Source organism: Coptis chinensis, chromosome 4, assembly GCF_015680905.1.
Source record: "Coptis chinensis isolate HL-2020 chromosome 4, ASM1568090v1, whole genome shotgun sequence".
NCBI classification, from domain to species: domain Eukaryota; kingdom Viridiplantae; phylum Streptophyta; class Magnoliopsida; order Ranunculales; family Ranunculaceae; genus Coptis; species Coptis chinensis.
The window spans coordinates 53,237,501-53,250,899 of record NC_141459.1 but is presented as its reverse complement, the minus strand read 5'-3'; the positions used below and the strand labels follow the sequence as shown (position 1 = coordinate 53,250,899).

Below are 13,399 nucleotides of genomic sequence, written 5' to 3'. Positions count from 1 at the left end.
GCTTTTCCCATAACATGTCTTCTCATCAATTCAAATACCACGATAGCTCCCAATATTAGGGAGACTATTCCGATGATTTCTAATAGGGTAAGAATTGTTTCGCTGATTTGTTCGAGTCTCTACTGCCTCCAGCCAATTGACTGATTTCAGTATCGTGGTATGTTTGTGATTGATTTTTAATTATCAATGTTAGATCATTATTTGGTTTTTATATTTTGTAGGTACCAATTCGATCAGACTATAAATGTGTGTGATCAGATCAATAGCTACCTAAGCTATCTTAGCTTTCGGTTATGCTCTGGTTGAAAGGTTTTAACCATAAAAATTTGGGATTGTTCAAGCTGAATAATCCAACAAACAGACACTTAAGCTACTGCCTATAACTTGATCCAATAGTCTAGCACTGTACTTTATATCATTATATGGATGGATTCCATAGCTATAAGGTGAAACTACCACTTCCATGACAACTTCCTCTCCCCCCCTTAATTTGCAATTTTTATTCACACATTCTAAACTCTTCCTCTTCCCCCCTTAATTTTTGCCATATCTTAAGAGAAATTGGGTGCTTCAACAAATACACTTGGTGAATTCAGTCAACTCATTATGACATGCGGCACTTGGTCAGCTTAATGTTGGGTGCTTTAGTACTAGATTATTGAATATATAATGAGCGATATATAGTGGCGTTGGTCCTTTTTACTTCAGGTAGGCGCCGAGGTTATACTTCAAGTCCTTTATACCATTTGTGCATTATACTAGACCACCCTTTAACCGTTATCATATGCTCTACTCCAAGGACTTTTTGCATGCATATATGTTTGTTAATTTCTTTTTCAACCGTAGAAACGACTACTAAACTACTAAAACCATTCTATTAGATGGCATGTACCTCATAATTAAGATTAGTATACTTTATTGTACTTTAAACAATTTACTTGTCTTTTTAAGTAAAGTAGGAATGCAATAACATGTTTTTTGCTATTTTAATTCAAAAAATTTGGTAGGATTGATAGACACTTAGAAAATTTCTATAGTACATTACACATGTACATCCGTCAGAATTGTGGGACAAAATTTTTTAAAGTAAAGATTTGGCTTTAGTTACTAAAAACATTTGTATCGGATTGCTTGACCATATGGCTAGAGTGTCATAGCCACGAGTTAAATTCTAGTGTAATTACAATTAGAATCCAAAAAAATCATGCTAATTATCGATCTCGAATGACGGGTTTCAAGACTTCAGTAAAAAAAACCTCGATGCCTAGCACGGTTTGCATAATTGTCTAAATAGAGAAATCTTAAGATATATTTGAAGTCGGTCCTAGTTGAAGAAGTAGAGTGATACGTGAATTTAGAAGCGCGCAGCATTCCAATTCTATGAGATAAAGGACACCGAACTTCAAAAGCATAAACCCCTATAAATACAAACCCTTCTCTCTTCCTACAAACACAACACACGTAATAACACGTACATACCTCCCGCTCTCTCAATCTCAATGGCAGAAAAAACCTTTTCACCTCCTTCACACCCTTCTCTTCAACAACATGCAGATCTTTTACGTTCGTTTAGCGGTCTTACTTGTACCGAAAGGAACAATACAGCAACACCATCTACTACTTCACAAAACAATCTCATTGATTCTTCTTATCCATATGTACCTAAGGAGTATCGAAGACCCCACTCAAGTTGTGTTCAAGACCAGGGCATTGGCTCGTCGTTGAGTAGAGGAGCTCCGTTTCTTGGTGTAAACTCTAGCTATGATCAAGAAAGAGGTTTTTCGACGACCAAGAATACTCTCATTGATGGAGGTAAATCTTTTCGTGAATATAATTATCTTGGTGGTTTGTCGAACTTGGGTTACAATCTTGATACTGCTTATTGTAATACTACAAACATGTATGATTTTGGTACACCCTCGACGTCTTCTTATATCGGAAATCTAAGTAGAACTATGGGCAACAGTCTTTTCAATCCGTGCTTGCCAATGAATAACTACACTACACAACAATGTGGTGGGCGTACTTTTGTCACTGATCAAGAGGCTGCGATCAGGGGAAGTAACGGTTTTTCGCGTGTTGTTGGTAGTTCTAGTGTTCCAAACTATGGACAAAATTACTGCAATGGAAATTCTTCTTCTATAGTACCACAACCACAAGTACATACTAAGAATGGGTCTCACGTGGACGGGGATTTTGATAATCCAATCGTTCTCGATCTGTTTGAAGATGACCCTAGCCTACTCGACGGAATGGATAACAATGGAATATTTGTGTTGTCTAGTAATCAAGTGGGTTCTCAGTACTTGCAGAGAATTTTGACTGGAGGGGACCTTGCATGTGTAAACAAGATACTTAATGCACTTGAGGGCAGAATGGTTGCTGTTATGACTGACCCCTTTGGCAATTATGTTTTCCAGAAGTTATTGAAATCCTGCAGCATCAATGATCAAATACTAGAACTTGTGCTTTCGATAATCAGTTCCCCCGACCTAATATCTGCGGCAATAAATCAATACGGGTATGCATCCTTCTAGTCTAAAAAGTATATTCTTTTTTCAATAAATAAATCTGTATCAACTCATGGTTTGTTTGTAAGAAACAGGTCACTTTCGATTCAGAAGTTGCTTAAGACGCTAAAAAGATTGGACTCTCCATTGATTGGCGATGTGATGGTGGCCCTCCAACCTGGCCTGTTGATTTTGATGACGAACATGTCAGGGAGACATCTGATCGGGCACTGCTTAAAGCACCTGACTTACGACCAAAACGAGGTAGATGATAGCCTGATTCCAATTAATAGCTACATACATACGCACTTAATTTTTCAGTACTGTCCATTATGCATACAGACCTTGTAGTCAAGTATAATCAAGTTTCAAAGTTAAATTTACACGTACTATGTGATCTAAAATAGCTTATGCTTTATTTCCTCTTGCAGATGATATACACAGTGGCAAACCAGGTTTGTCTCGCTCTGGCCACAGATAGACAGGGATATCTCGTTCTCTGCAGTATCATTGAAACCATAAGAGATCCCCTGAGAAGGGAACTGCTGACAACGATTACCAACAACGCTGTGCACTTATCATATGAACCTATCGGGTACTGATCAGTAATCTTGTACTTCACAAACCAGCAAGAATTTGTTTTTTGTTTTTGTTATTTTGTTATTTTGTTATGTTTTTTTTCTTCTTTTTGTTTTTCAATTGTGTTCTTACTTTTGCGTCTGGCTCTAATTGAAGTTGTTGTCTTTCTGTAGGAATTATGTTTTGCAGAAAGTTCTCCAATTCCAAAATCCAGAATATACACGGATTATATGTGATCAGCTTAAAGATAACCTAGTGCTGCTCTCAATGCATAAACATAGCAGTCATGTTGTCGAGAAATGTTTGAAGTCTGCTGAAATGGAGTTTGTGGCTTCGGAATTCCTGGAGACTAACAAAGTGGTCCAACTTGCCAAAGATCAGTATGGGAATTATGTCATTCAAAAAGTTCTTGAAGCCACAAAGGTACTTTCTGTTTCTTTTGCGCTTTTACTGTATCATTTCATTGAAATAATTCAACCATTAGAAAGTGGTGAGGCACATTTAGAAAAGTGATTCTTTACTGATGGTCCTAATAATTCATTTATGTTGTCCAAATCTTTGCATCTGTACTATTTCCGTAGGCATCTTTATTTCTGAAAGTGTCCTATTTTGGCTACTGTCTAACCATTATCTCAAACCTGTGAGTTAATTGTTGTTTTAGAAGTTTCTAACAAATACTTATTGTTTTTTCAGAGCAAGTCTCCCCACCTTTACACGAGCCTCGTGCAGGCCTTAATGCCACATTTGAAGCAACTCCAGAACCATCCAAATGGAAGGAATGTGTTTAATATGCTGAACAAAGACCTGCCGTTGACCACACTATAACTCAACCTGGGGAAGACACTTGCACACAGCAATTACTTAGGTTGTATTCAGTGTGTAAACTGAGTGTAGGATAATATAGTGAATTTAGTTTTCTGGTAATAATATTGGGTATAAGATATGTATAAGCTGTAATCCCTTGTTATTTTAGTGTGATAGGTTTGTCAATTTAGTCTGTAAGTGTCAGCAAGTGTTCCTTATTGATGTCAAACTTATATATATGAATGTGAACTAGTTCGGAAGTTACAGAGATGTTTTTGGATTTGGAAGTTTTATTTGGCTTATGATGATGATCTGGAATCCAGGCTATTGCTGAAGAATGCATTCAATTTGTAATTCACATCCTGTTATCGATTTTTTTTCACTCCAGGCATTATTCCTATCACTCCTGGTGGCAGTGTTCTTAGTTCTTACTGTGTTCCTTGGGCCCTGACTTTATTTCTAGTGTGTCAGAATTTTGGATTTAAATTAAAGAAAAAAAAAAATAGAGAACAAACCCAGGACAATGCAACAAGTTAGAAAATTACTCCCGCGTACAGAATCCTTAAGTAGTGGAATTTCTAAAAAAGAAAAATTGAAAGACAATACTGTGAATTTGAACCTATATTTAGATTTTGGTCCTAGACCTTATGTCCTTATCTGAAATTTTGGCGCAAGTTTCTGAATACTTTATATACTGATAATTTCAAGGTAAGAATGTTGTAAGAATGGAGGGGGCTATTTTTTGTGGTATCCGTATCACATTGAAACCTACTTGCCTCGTAATAGGATCTCTAATTTTTCTTTACTTGGGACCAGCAACTATTATTCTAAAGCAAACACAAAAGTATTCTGAGTGCCATCCTCAGTATAAGTCTATAAGATCGAATGACAAGCCATCACGTTTTGATCCTTGATTTTACATGTTGGTGAGTGAGAGACTACAACCAAGCAACGTAAGGATGCTAAGCAAGACCGTCTTCATAGGAGAAATAAAGAAGTCCAGTTTAAACGTACTCTTTTCTTATCAACCCAGCTAGGTATGGTGGTAAAAGTCTAACTAGGATTAGAACTTAGAAGAATTCAGATAACTCAGTCCAGGATTAGAAGGATTAGAAAATATTCTCAGAAGACAGAAATCGGGTAAAATAGCAAACTACATACAATTTGCAAGACCATTGATTTGGAACAAGATCGAGAGAGTGGAACTAGACCATAACAACTGTGAAATTCAAAAATCTACCTTGAGAGTGTACACTCAACCACGAATTCACTTCACAAAAAATAACTTTAGGCAATGCCAAGTAACACAGACAATCTATCAGAAAATAAACAACTCTTGACAACTGTTTTACGGATGACAAAACTCCATAAGCAGCTAACTCATGAGTCATGTTCGCAAGTAGAATCATTAGAGAAAATAGACAGTTCAAGAACTTAAATCTTAAATTAATAAAAAGGAGACGAACCATACGTAGGAAGCACACCGTATCTACCAAAACCTGTTGATCTGTCATAAGGACTAGGTGGCAAGTGTGACTCTGAAGAGTACAGATGGGACAAAGACGCACCAATATCCAGCTGAGCTGCACCAGATGGCCCAGCAGCTGGGTTCATATAGTGAGGAAGAGTACTAGCCGTCCCAGCCAAACCATAGATATTTGATGAGCTTGTATACGGCAACATATGTTCAGGGAACAATCTTGTTGGCTGGAGATGAGTCGGCAAGCTTGGAACAATAGTAGGGAGAGCAACATCTACACTGGAGCCAGCTACATGAAGCCGCTTGCTTCCAGTTTGTTGGTGCTGTTGAGGCTTTAAAACAGGCAAAGGGGCTGCCACAATAGCAGCACGTTTTCTCTCCACCTTCTGCTTCTCTAGTTGTTCAATGCGCTTATCAATGCTCTCACGAGAGAACTGAGATTCAAGCTTGTATTCTTCAATACACTTTATGATTGCTCGTAAGTAGGCGGTCTCTTTGGCTATGGCTTCATTCTGTATAAAGTTAATACATAGACAGAAGTTGATAAGCCACCGAGCCTTTTTTGGACTGGAAAAAGTTTTCAAAGAATATCAAGAAGATGCAAACAAGCCTGCGATTGAACTGAATTCTTTCCCTTCTTACAGACTTCCTGGGCAACCTTCTTGGACTCTTTCAAGTAAGCTTTTAGAAAAGAAACAGGGGGAAACTTTTCAACCACATCAAATGCATAGACAAACTTAACAGCATCAATTTGCTTCCTCCTACTATTAAGTTTTTGGATAAAATCTGCACCAAAAACAAAAACAATTACAACGACACAGTTAACCATGAAAACACCAATTAAGGAAAACTTTTCAAAATCTCAAAATTGCTGCTTTTCCTTCACATTGGCCTGACTAACAAGTAACAACAAATGCTTAAATAATACAAGGATATAGATTGGAATAACCACCAAATGCAAAAGCATCTTCTACAACAGATCAATGACTAACAATGGTGGTGTCTTCAGATGATTTTCTCCCACAACACATCAGCTGATGTGAAATGTCGTACTTGTTCAAAACAAATATAGAAAAATTAAAACAGTCCACATTATAAATTTTCCAACTACATTTTGACACCTTTAGAAATCTTCCTTGTGTTTACAACTAAAATTATAATTATGAATATAATGAGGAAAGGATAAAACACAAGGGAAAAAGCAAATGTACTCCACAAATGGCAAAACTTTGGTTGGTTTAAAATGTATCCCAGGTTAGGACTAGGTAACGATTTTTAGGGCCAACTCATATAGAATGTTTAGGCTAAACTTGAGTTGGAGATAAACTCGATGGAATCTGTAGCTTGATCCGAAACGATGGGATAAGAATATCAAATAATCTACCCGACCCAACAGGATTAATCCAAAACTATGAGATATGAATATCTCAATATTAAATACTCTACCAGACCCAAGTCCCACAGGATCTTTTATGGATCAAACATTACAAAGATCCTCTTCTAATGGTAAAATATCTGGGAAAGGTGGGTCTCTCGAAGTCCACATTGACTTCATTTTCACTAAATCCAAAGACAACACAATCACACAGACACCCACCAAGCAATTCAATGTAGTTGTGTTTTCAACACTAAGCCCAGAACAACCCACTCGACTTGCATCACAAGTAAGGAGGACAACTTCTTTTCATTCCAAAGGTCAACTAGTTATGAAAGGAGGTCAATGGAGTTTTCCCGAAATGTTCTTCCCACTGTAGATATTGGCCCTTGGGGTTTCTTTTCAAATCGATAATAGTCTATGTTGTCAGGGCCACAGGGGAGTAGAAGCAGGAGGCTTCCCAAGTCGACAAGTCGCGCAAAGCCAACCAGGCAACACATTTTAGAACAACTTCTAACTTTATTTTTTACCGAATTCGAGTTTATGTTTCTTCCTCAACAGTTTAGAAACTTTGTTAGGCTGTAGGCTCTCTTGTAAATGACTTGACAGGCTGGAACATTCCTTGTTCCTTATTCACTTCACCAGATCCGGTTCTTCTGACGCAATTTCAACTAACTCAGACTCATCTTGTTTGCATGCCCTTCTTGTGCTTTACCATATGGCATACATGTATCAGAAAAACAGAAAACTGGTAGAAATATTCTATATTAAAGTTGTGCTATCTTGGCATTTAATAATCTACAAACTAAAATATCCAATTCAACATGGATCATATGTAACTCAGGTGAGACAGAATTATCCACTTCTGTCAGACTGACCCCTCTTGGCAATTACCGCACAAATTCATTCCAAGTAGGACGTGCCTGGGCCACCTAGGAGCCGCCTTTGACAACATTGATAACACTAAAGAGGAAATGTCTGTCATTCAAAGATGTGACACAGCATATTAAAAAAAGAAGAAAAAATGTGAAACAGATGAGGACATGTGTGTGGCGTGGAGAGTGAAATGGTCAGTCACTGGCCTCACACATTGAGGTGTCTGCTCAATTAATTGCAGCAAATTGAAAGAGGGACTTAAGAGCTGGTGAAAATCAAAAACCAATTTGGCCATCTATTTGTGCTTAATGTGGAGACTGGAGAGTACAGCTAAAAGGGTAAATATAGACCAAAATGCCCATTGAACAACATTAGATGCCTCAAGGTTTCAGAGACTTAGATATGCCAAACAATGTCCTCAATTTTGTTGGCGTGCTGAAGTCTTAAAACAAAAAAAATTGCAAAAGAAGAAACTAGGATTTTAGGATGTTTGAAAGACCAACGGTCGGTAAAGTTGAAGATTGGTGGATCTTTCAATGTTTTGATGAGGTAAACTGTGAAACAAAGAGAAATTTGATAGAATTGATATGACAACTGCATGGAAGTTGGAAGCAATTGCAAATCATGATGAAATACAAAACAGAATCATAGCCTATTCCCCAGAACACTTTGTCGCAAAGGTGGACTAAAGTCTGAATGCAAAGGTTTCTTGAAGATAAAGGATACCGTTGACATACATTATAAACCAGAATCAAGTTGTTGCCAAATTCAAAACTGACATGGAAGCTAGTGGATCAGCATAGGAAGTGTGGTGTTGACTACATGCTGAATTGCATCCAAGGCAAGTTACATGATATCTACGTTGGATGAGCTGTGGGTTGACACAATTGCCAGCTGATGTTAATAAGAAATGTTGGCATATAATCAAGCAAAACTAAATAGAGAGGGTCAACAAATTTCAAAGAACTGCATTCGAAGAGTGGAGACACGACATTCATCCCACACCCAAGTCCCTTAAAGGGATAAAGCTAACAGACTCTCCGGTTTTACACCTATCTGTCATATAAGGGGCCTATAAAATCATCTCTAGATACCTGAGTAAATCCCGCCTTGCCTTGCATGATTCCCCAAGTTGTGGACAACAGTTTGGTCACCGTTTGCGAATGAAATTCAGGAATTTTTGAATTTGAAAGGGCAACACGGGGCTGATGTGAGTATATTCAACCAAAGCCTATGACTATATTGGTTTATGACCAGAAAGGATTTAAGAAGTGGTGAAAGTCAAATGCCACCTGTGTGGCTGGGTGTTGATTCCTTTTCTATCTCAGTTGAACAGTCACTGACAGGCTATTTTAGAAGTTCTGAGGAAAAGGCTATCCGACTCTCCTGTTAGTTTAATCATCGTCACAAAGGCATGTTACAGAGTGTTGAGGCCGTAAGGAGGACAGCAAAGCAGGACATCCATAGGAATCTTAGGTGGTTGTGAGGGGGGGGGGGGGGGTGGGGGTGGGCAGATGTCAAATACTCCAATTCGGGGATTTCTACATCTTTATTCTCTTTCTTTCTTTAGCAATGAATTCAATATTGTTAACCTACTCCTTCGAGTATTTCTTGTTAGCCTTGGAAACTCGAGGGAGTCGTCATTTTGCTTCTCAAATAGTCCAGACCGGCCGGATGGAATGCTATAATTGAGACGTTACTGAACAATACTCTTTTCAATCTACAGTCATATATCGGACAGCTTTCAGTTTCTAAAGCTATTCTCCTGTGCTCTGAAACGATTCCAGAATTAGACATCATCAGAATATGTCATTGACTTTTAAGGAACTTCATACCGACCCTATATGGGAGTGGTAAAGGCCGGAGGAAAAAACTAATATCATGTAGGTGTACATGGGTTTTTCAACTTCCAATTATGAAATGGTAGAACAGTTTTTTTATCCCTCTTCCTGTCCCAGTTATCTTCAAAGTCCCCCACGCCCATCTCTTCTAAATATAGAAACTTAGTGTGTGTTTGTTAAATTTTAACTCATGGAAAGGAAAGGAAATAAAATGGGTGGTCCACTATGGAATGGAATGGAATGGAATGGAAAGGAAATAATTTTAAATGGTATGTGTTTGTAAACCGGGGAAGGGAAAGTAAAAACTAGGGAAAGGAATAATCATGTTTGTTTGCAAAAGTTAAAGGAATAATTGTAAAGTCCCCCTTTCATTTCGCCCATCTCTTTGTTTCCATAAATATAAAAGAAACTTAATTTTCCTTTCCTTTCCATACTGCCTTTCTTTCCATCAAACAAACACACCCTAATGTCAAGGTCAAGGCACAAGTGAGGAATCTTTCACATAGACTTCTCTTCTCACCCCATAAAATCTTGAGCTTTCCACATAAAATCTCCTTTGCTAGATTCCACATTGCATCATCTATACTTTTATGGGGTATGGTGTTGATTAATCGCTGTGCTCTTTGTCTACGAGAGGAAGAGACTATTCAGCATTTGTTCATTGATTGTCCAGTTACAAAGGAAATTTGGAGATGGTTTCTTCATTCATTTGGGTCAAATTTGGCGATGACAGGTTCACTGGGGAAAATGCCTTGCTGATTGGAAATGTGACAATCTCTCTTTAGCTGGACGTCTCATTTGGAAGGTTCTTTTCCAAGCTATCTGTTGGGGAGTTTGGTTTAAAAAATTCAAGGATATTTGAAGGGAAGGGACCATCGTTTGAGCATATTTGTGTAATATTAAGAGTTAGTTTGGAATTGGTGTTTGTACTTTGTACTATTTCCCGTGTTTTTTTTTTCAGTGTGATGGCGGTGCCTGCCTAAGGTGGTAGTGAAACCCAAAGTTACAGACTTTCAGAGTTTTTCCGAGTCAGCTCTTCTTTTGATAACCGAGTTTCTCTTTTACCGACCGATTCCAACCGTTTTTTTCCAGTTATAGTCATCAACAATATATCAATACCTCCTTTTGGATAGTAGATTCAGTTCTAGAATCATCGAAAGTTAGATCTGAACCGGCGAAAAACGGATTTTTCTGGCTCTCTGTGCTGTGTTGCGAAGTCTGTTTTTGGGAGGTGATTAAAAGGAGATTCAAACTCTCTTCAATATCACGACGCCGTTACTGATACTGCATCAACACAAGAACAGATTTTCTGTGTTTTTTGGTTTGATTATAGATTGACTCTCTTGAGTTTTAATTGCTGCTGATAGTCCAAGGGGTTTGTGTTATTGTGTTTTTGGGTTTTGTTTTTGGCTCTAACTGTTTGAATTTTGGAGGGAGCCATGGCGGTTTTGTAGTTTCTCACTTGTGGGCTGATACGGTGAGACTGTGACACTGTAATTGTTGAAGTTGTCTCAAGAGTAGCAGCATCCTCGTCAATGTCAAATCTTATGGCTATGAACTGTAGAGGAATCGGAGCTGCATCGACTGTTAAGATTATAGAAGACTTGGTCCGTGATCATGATCCAGATATCATTTGTTTTTCAGAAACAAAAGCAAGTTGCAAGAGAATGGAAGGAGTTCGAAAACGTTTAAAGTACAGTGGAAATTGTATTTGTTCCAGCTGAGGGCAGAAAAGGAGGTCTCACAGTCTTCTGGAAGGAAGATTTGTCAGTTGATATCATGGGAGCTACTACCAACCACATTACGGGTAAAGTTTCTAATCTGGGTATATCAAATGATTGGTACTTTACTTTTATATATGGAGAACCCTCTTCTGGCAATAGGAAGAGGGTCTGGGATGAACTGAGAGACCTATCTCTTTATATCCCAGCACCCTGGATGATTTTTGGGGATTTCAATGCAGTAGCATCTTTAGATGAAAAAATTGGTGGCCACAGTGTTCTTAACAGAAGCATGTTTGATTTTAATGATTTTATTAATGATATTGGTTTGATAGACCTAGGTTTTAGGGGACCTAAATTCACCTGGTGCAATAATCGATCCTATGGTAATCATATTTTAGAAAGACTAGACAGAGCCCTTGCTACTCCTAGTTGGGTAGATTTTTTCCCTGAAGCAAAAGTTTTTCATATCCCTAATGTCTCTTCGGATCACTTAGCACTAGGCATTACTCTTAAAAATTTTGAGCCATTACCAAAGAAACCATTCAGGTTCTATGAAATGTGGTTACGTGATAATACATGCAAAGATGTGATTAAAGAAGGTTGGGATTCAGTGGAGGATGATCTTATCATGGGAATAGTAGGAAAAAAACAGGAAGCCACAAAGGAAAAGTTAACAGTTTGGAATAAGAGACAGTTTGGAAATATTTTTTGTGAAATAAGAAATGTGAAGGAGAAGTTGGAGAGTTTGATGAAACATGAGATGAATGAGAGGAATTATAAAAGAATAAAAGAGCTAAAGGAGAAATTGGTAGAGCTTTTTGAAAGAGAAGCTAGCTTGTGGAGGCAGAGATCGGGTCAAGTATGGGTGAGAGATTATGCAAGAAATACAAAGTTCTTTCATATATCTACCATTTATAGGAGAAGAAAAAACAGGATTGAAAAACTTCGAGAGGATGATGGTTCATGGAAAAAAGGAAGAGAAGAAGTGGGTAAAACCATAAACAATTTCTTTACAAAGCTCTTTGAAACACAATACCCTCAAACTGATAATTCCATCCTAGATCTTTTCTAGCCTATTATAACCAACAGGGAAAATGAATTGTTAGGAGTTTGTCCCTCTGATGAAGAGATGGAGAATCATAAAAAATTGCATCCCTTGAAAGCCCCTAGACCTGATGGCTTTCAAGGGATTTTTTATCAAAGATGTTGGGATATAGTGGGCATCACTATTATCAAAACAGTGCAAGATTTTTTCTTATACAACACCCTTCCACCAGATCTAAATGAAACTTTCATTACCTTGATCCCAAAGATACCTACTCCAGATCACATATCCAAATTCAGGCCAATCAGTTTGTGCAATTTTACATACAAAATCATCTCAAAAATTCTAGCTAATAGACTAAAAACCCACCTACACAAAATTATCTCACCCTTTCAGGGAGCTTTTGTAAAGGGGAGGTTTATTGGTGACAACATAAGCTTAGCAAGTGAATTGTTTCACAATATGAAAAAGATGAAAAAGAAAAAACAATGATGGTTAGCCCTAAAGTTGGATATGAAGAAGGCGTTTGATAGAGTTGAATGATGTTTTCTGTATCAGATTTTTGAAAAACTGGGTTTTAGCAGGAAGTGGATAGATATGATTAAAGTCTGTTTGGAATCAGTATCCTTCCGAGTTCTTTTAAATGGCTCCCCTTTGAGTCATTTGTTTCCACAGCGAGGTCTAAGACAGGGAGACCCCTATCTCCCTATCTCTTCATTCTGGTCATAGAAGCTCTCTCTAGAATCCTCAAGCAAGCTGAGGATGAGAACCGGATTAGTGGCATCAAAGTGAGAAGAGGATCACCCCCTATCAGTCATCTACTATATGCAGATGATCTGATCATGTTTTGCAAGGCAAATTTGAATGAAATAAACAATGTCAAGGATATCTTACAGAAGTACTGCAATGCATTTGGTCAAGAGGTCAGCTGGGAGAAGTCTAGTGCTTTTCAAGTAGGAATGTGCATAACACACATCGAGAAAAATGATTCTTAGGAGATGGAAGGTAAGGAGGTTCACGAGAAAAGGAGAAATACTTGGGAGTACCAATCATATTGGGAAAGAAGAAGGGAGAGGACTTGAGTATCTTTTAGAAAGTTTACAAAGGAAAGTCGAGTGGTTGGAAAGCTAAAATCCTTTCACAAGCTAAGCGAGAACCACTTTAG

The 13,399-nt window shown here is 37.9% G+C and overlaps 3 protein-coding genes across 3 annotated transcripts; 2 read left to right on the top strand and 1 right to left on the bottom strand.

Moving 5' to 3' along the window:
- Nucleotides 1–1,457: 1,457 nt before the first annotated feature.
- On the top strand, nucleotides 1,458–4,247 carry LOC147503966 (putative pumilio homolog 8, chloroplastic). Its single transcript, XM_086604024.1, has 5 exons — nucleotides 1,458–2,521; nucleotides 2,606–2,774; nucleotides 2,942–3,105; nucleotides 3,263–3,512; nucleotides 3,783–4,247. Exons 1-5 carry the CDS (start codon nucleotides 1,500–1,502, stop codon nucleotides 3,912–3,914), a joined length of 1,737 nt encoding a protein of 578 aa, XP_086460150.1. The 5' UTR covers nucleotides 1,458–1,499; the 3' UTR covers nucleotides 3,915–4,247.
- Nucleotides 4,248–5,090: 843 nt separating this feature from the next.
- LOC147503965 (FRIGIDA-like protein 4b) lies at nucleotides 5,091–7,919 on the bottom strand. Its single transcript, XM_086605028.1, has 4 exons — nucleotides 7,838–7,919; nucleotides 7,643–7,726; nucleotides 5,984–6,159; nucleotides 5,091–5,885 (listed from the first exon to the last, which is right to left on the bottom strand). The coding sequence occupies exons 1-4, from the start codon at nucleotides 7,917–7,919 to the stop codon at nucleotides 5,340–5,342; spliced, it is 888 nt and encodes a 295-aa protein (XP_086461154.1). The 3' UTR covers nucleotides 5,091–5,339.
- Nucleotides 7,920–11,000: 3,081 nt separating this feature from the next.
- On the top strand, nucleotides 11,001–13,229 carry LOC147503964 (uncharacterized). The gene is made up of 3 exons (XM_086605027.1): nucleotides 11,001–11,100; nucleotides 11,186–12,178; nucleotides 12,910–13,229. Exons 1-3 carry the CDS (start codon nucleotides 11,001–11,003, stop codon nucleotides 13,227–13,229), a joined length of 1,413 nt encoding a protein of 470 aa, XP_086461153.1.
- The last annotated feature ends 170 nt before the right edge of the window (nucleotides 13,230–13,399 follow it).

Excerpts from the sequence above, each read along its gene's own strand:
- LOC147503966 (XM_086604024.1), top strand. The coding sequence starts at position 1,500 with ATGGCAGAAAAAACCTTTTCACCTCCTTCACACCCTTCTCTTCAACAA. Across the intron at positions 2,522-2,605 it reads GCGGCAATAAATCAATACGG|GTCACTTTCGATTCAGAAGT; the intron begins GTATGCATCCTT and ends TGTAAGAAACAG. Across the intron at positions 2,775-2,941 it reads TGACTTACGACCAAAACGAG|ATGATATACACAGTGGCAAA; the intron begins GTAGATGATAGC and ends TTCCTCTTGCAG.
- LOC147503964 (XM_086605027.1), top strand. The coding sequence starts at position 11,001 with ATGTCAAATCTTATGGCTATGAACTGTAGAGGAATCGGAGCTGCATCG. Across the intron at positions 11,101-11,185 it reads TCATGATCCAGATATCATTT|CTGAGGGCAGAAAAGGAGGT; the intron begins GTTTTTCAGAAA and ends TATTTGTTCCAG. Across the intron at positions 12,179-12,909 it reads AAAAGGAAGAGAAGAAGTGG|CGAGGTCTAAGACAGGGAGA; the intron begins GTAAAACCATAA and ends TTGTTTCCACAG.
- LOC147503965 (XM_086605028.1), bottom strand. The coding sequence starts at position 7,919 with ATGGCCAAATTGGTTTTTGATTTTCACCAGCTCTTAAGTCCCTCTTTC. Across the intron at positions 7,727-7,837 it reads AATTGAGCAGACACCTCAAT|ACATTTCCTCTTTAGTGTTA; the intron begins GTGTGAGGCCAG and ends TTTGAATGACAG. Across the intron at positions 5,886-5,983 it reads AGAATTCAGTTCAATCGCAG|AATGAAGCCATAGCCAAAGA; the intron begins GCTTGTTTGCAT and ends AACTTTATACAG.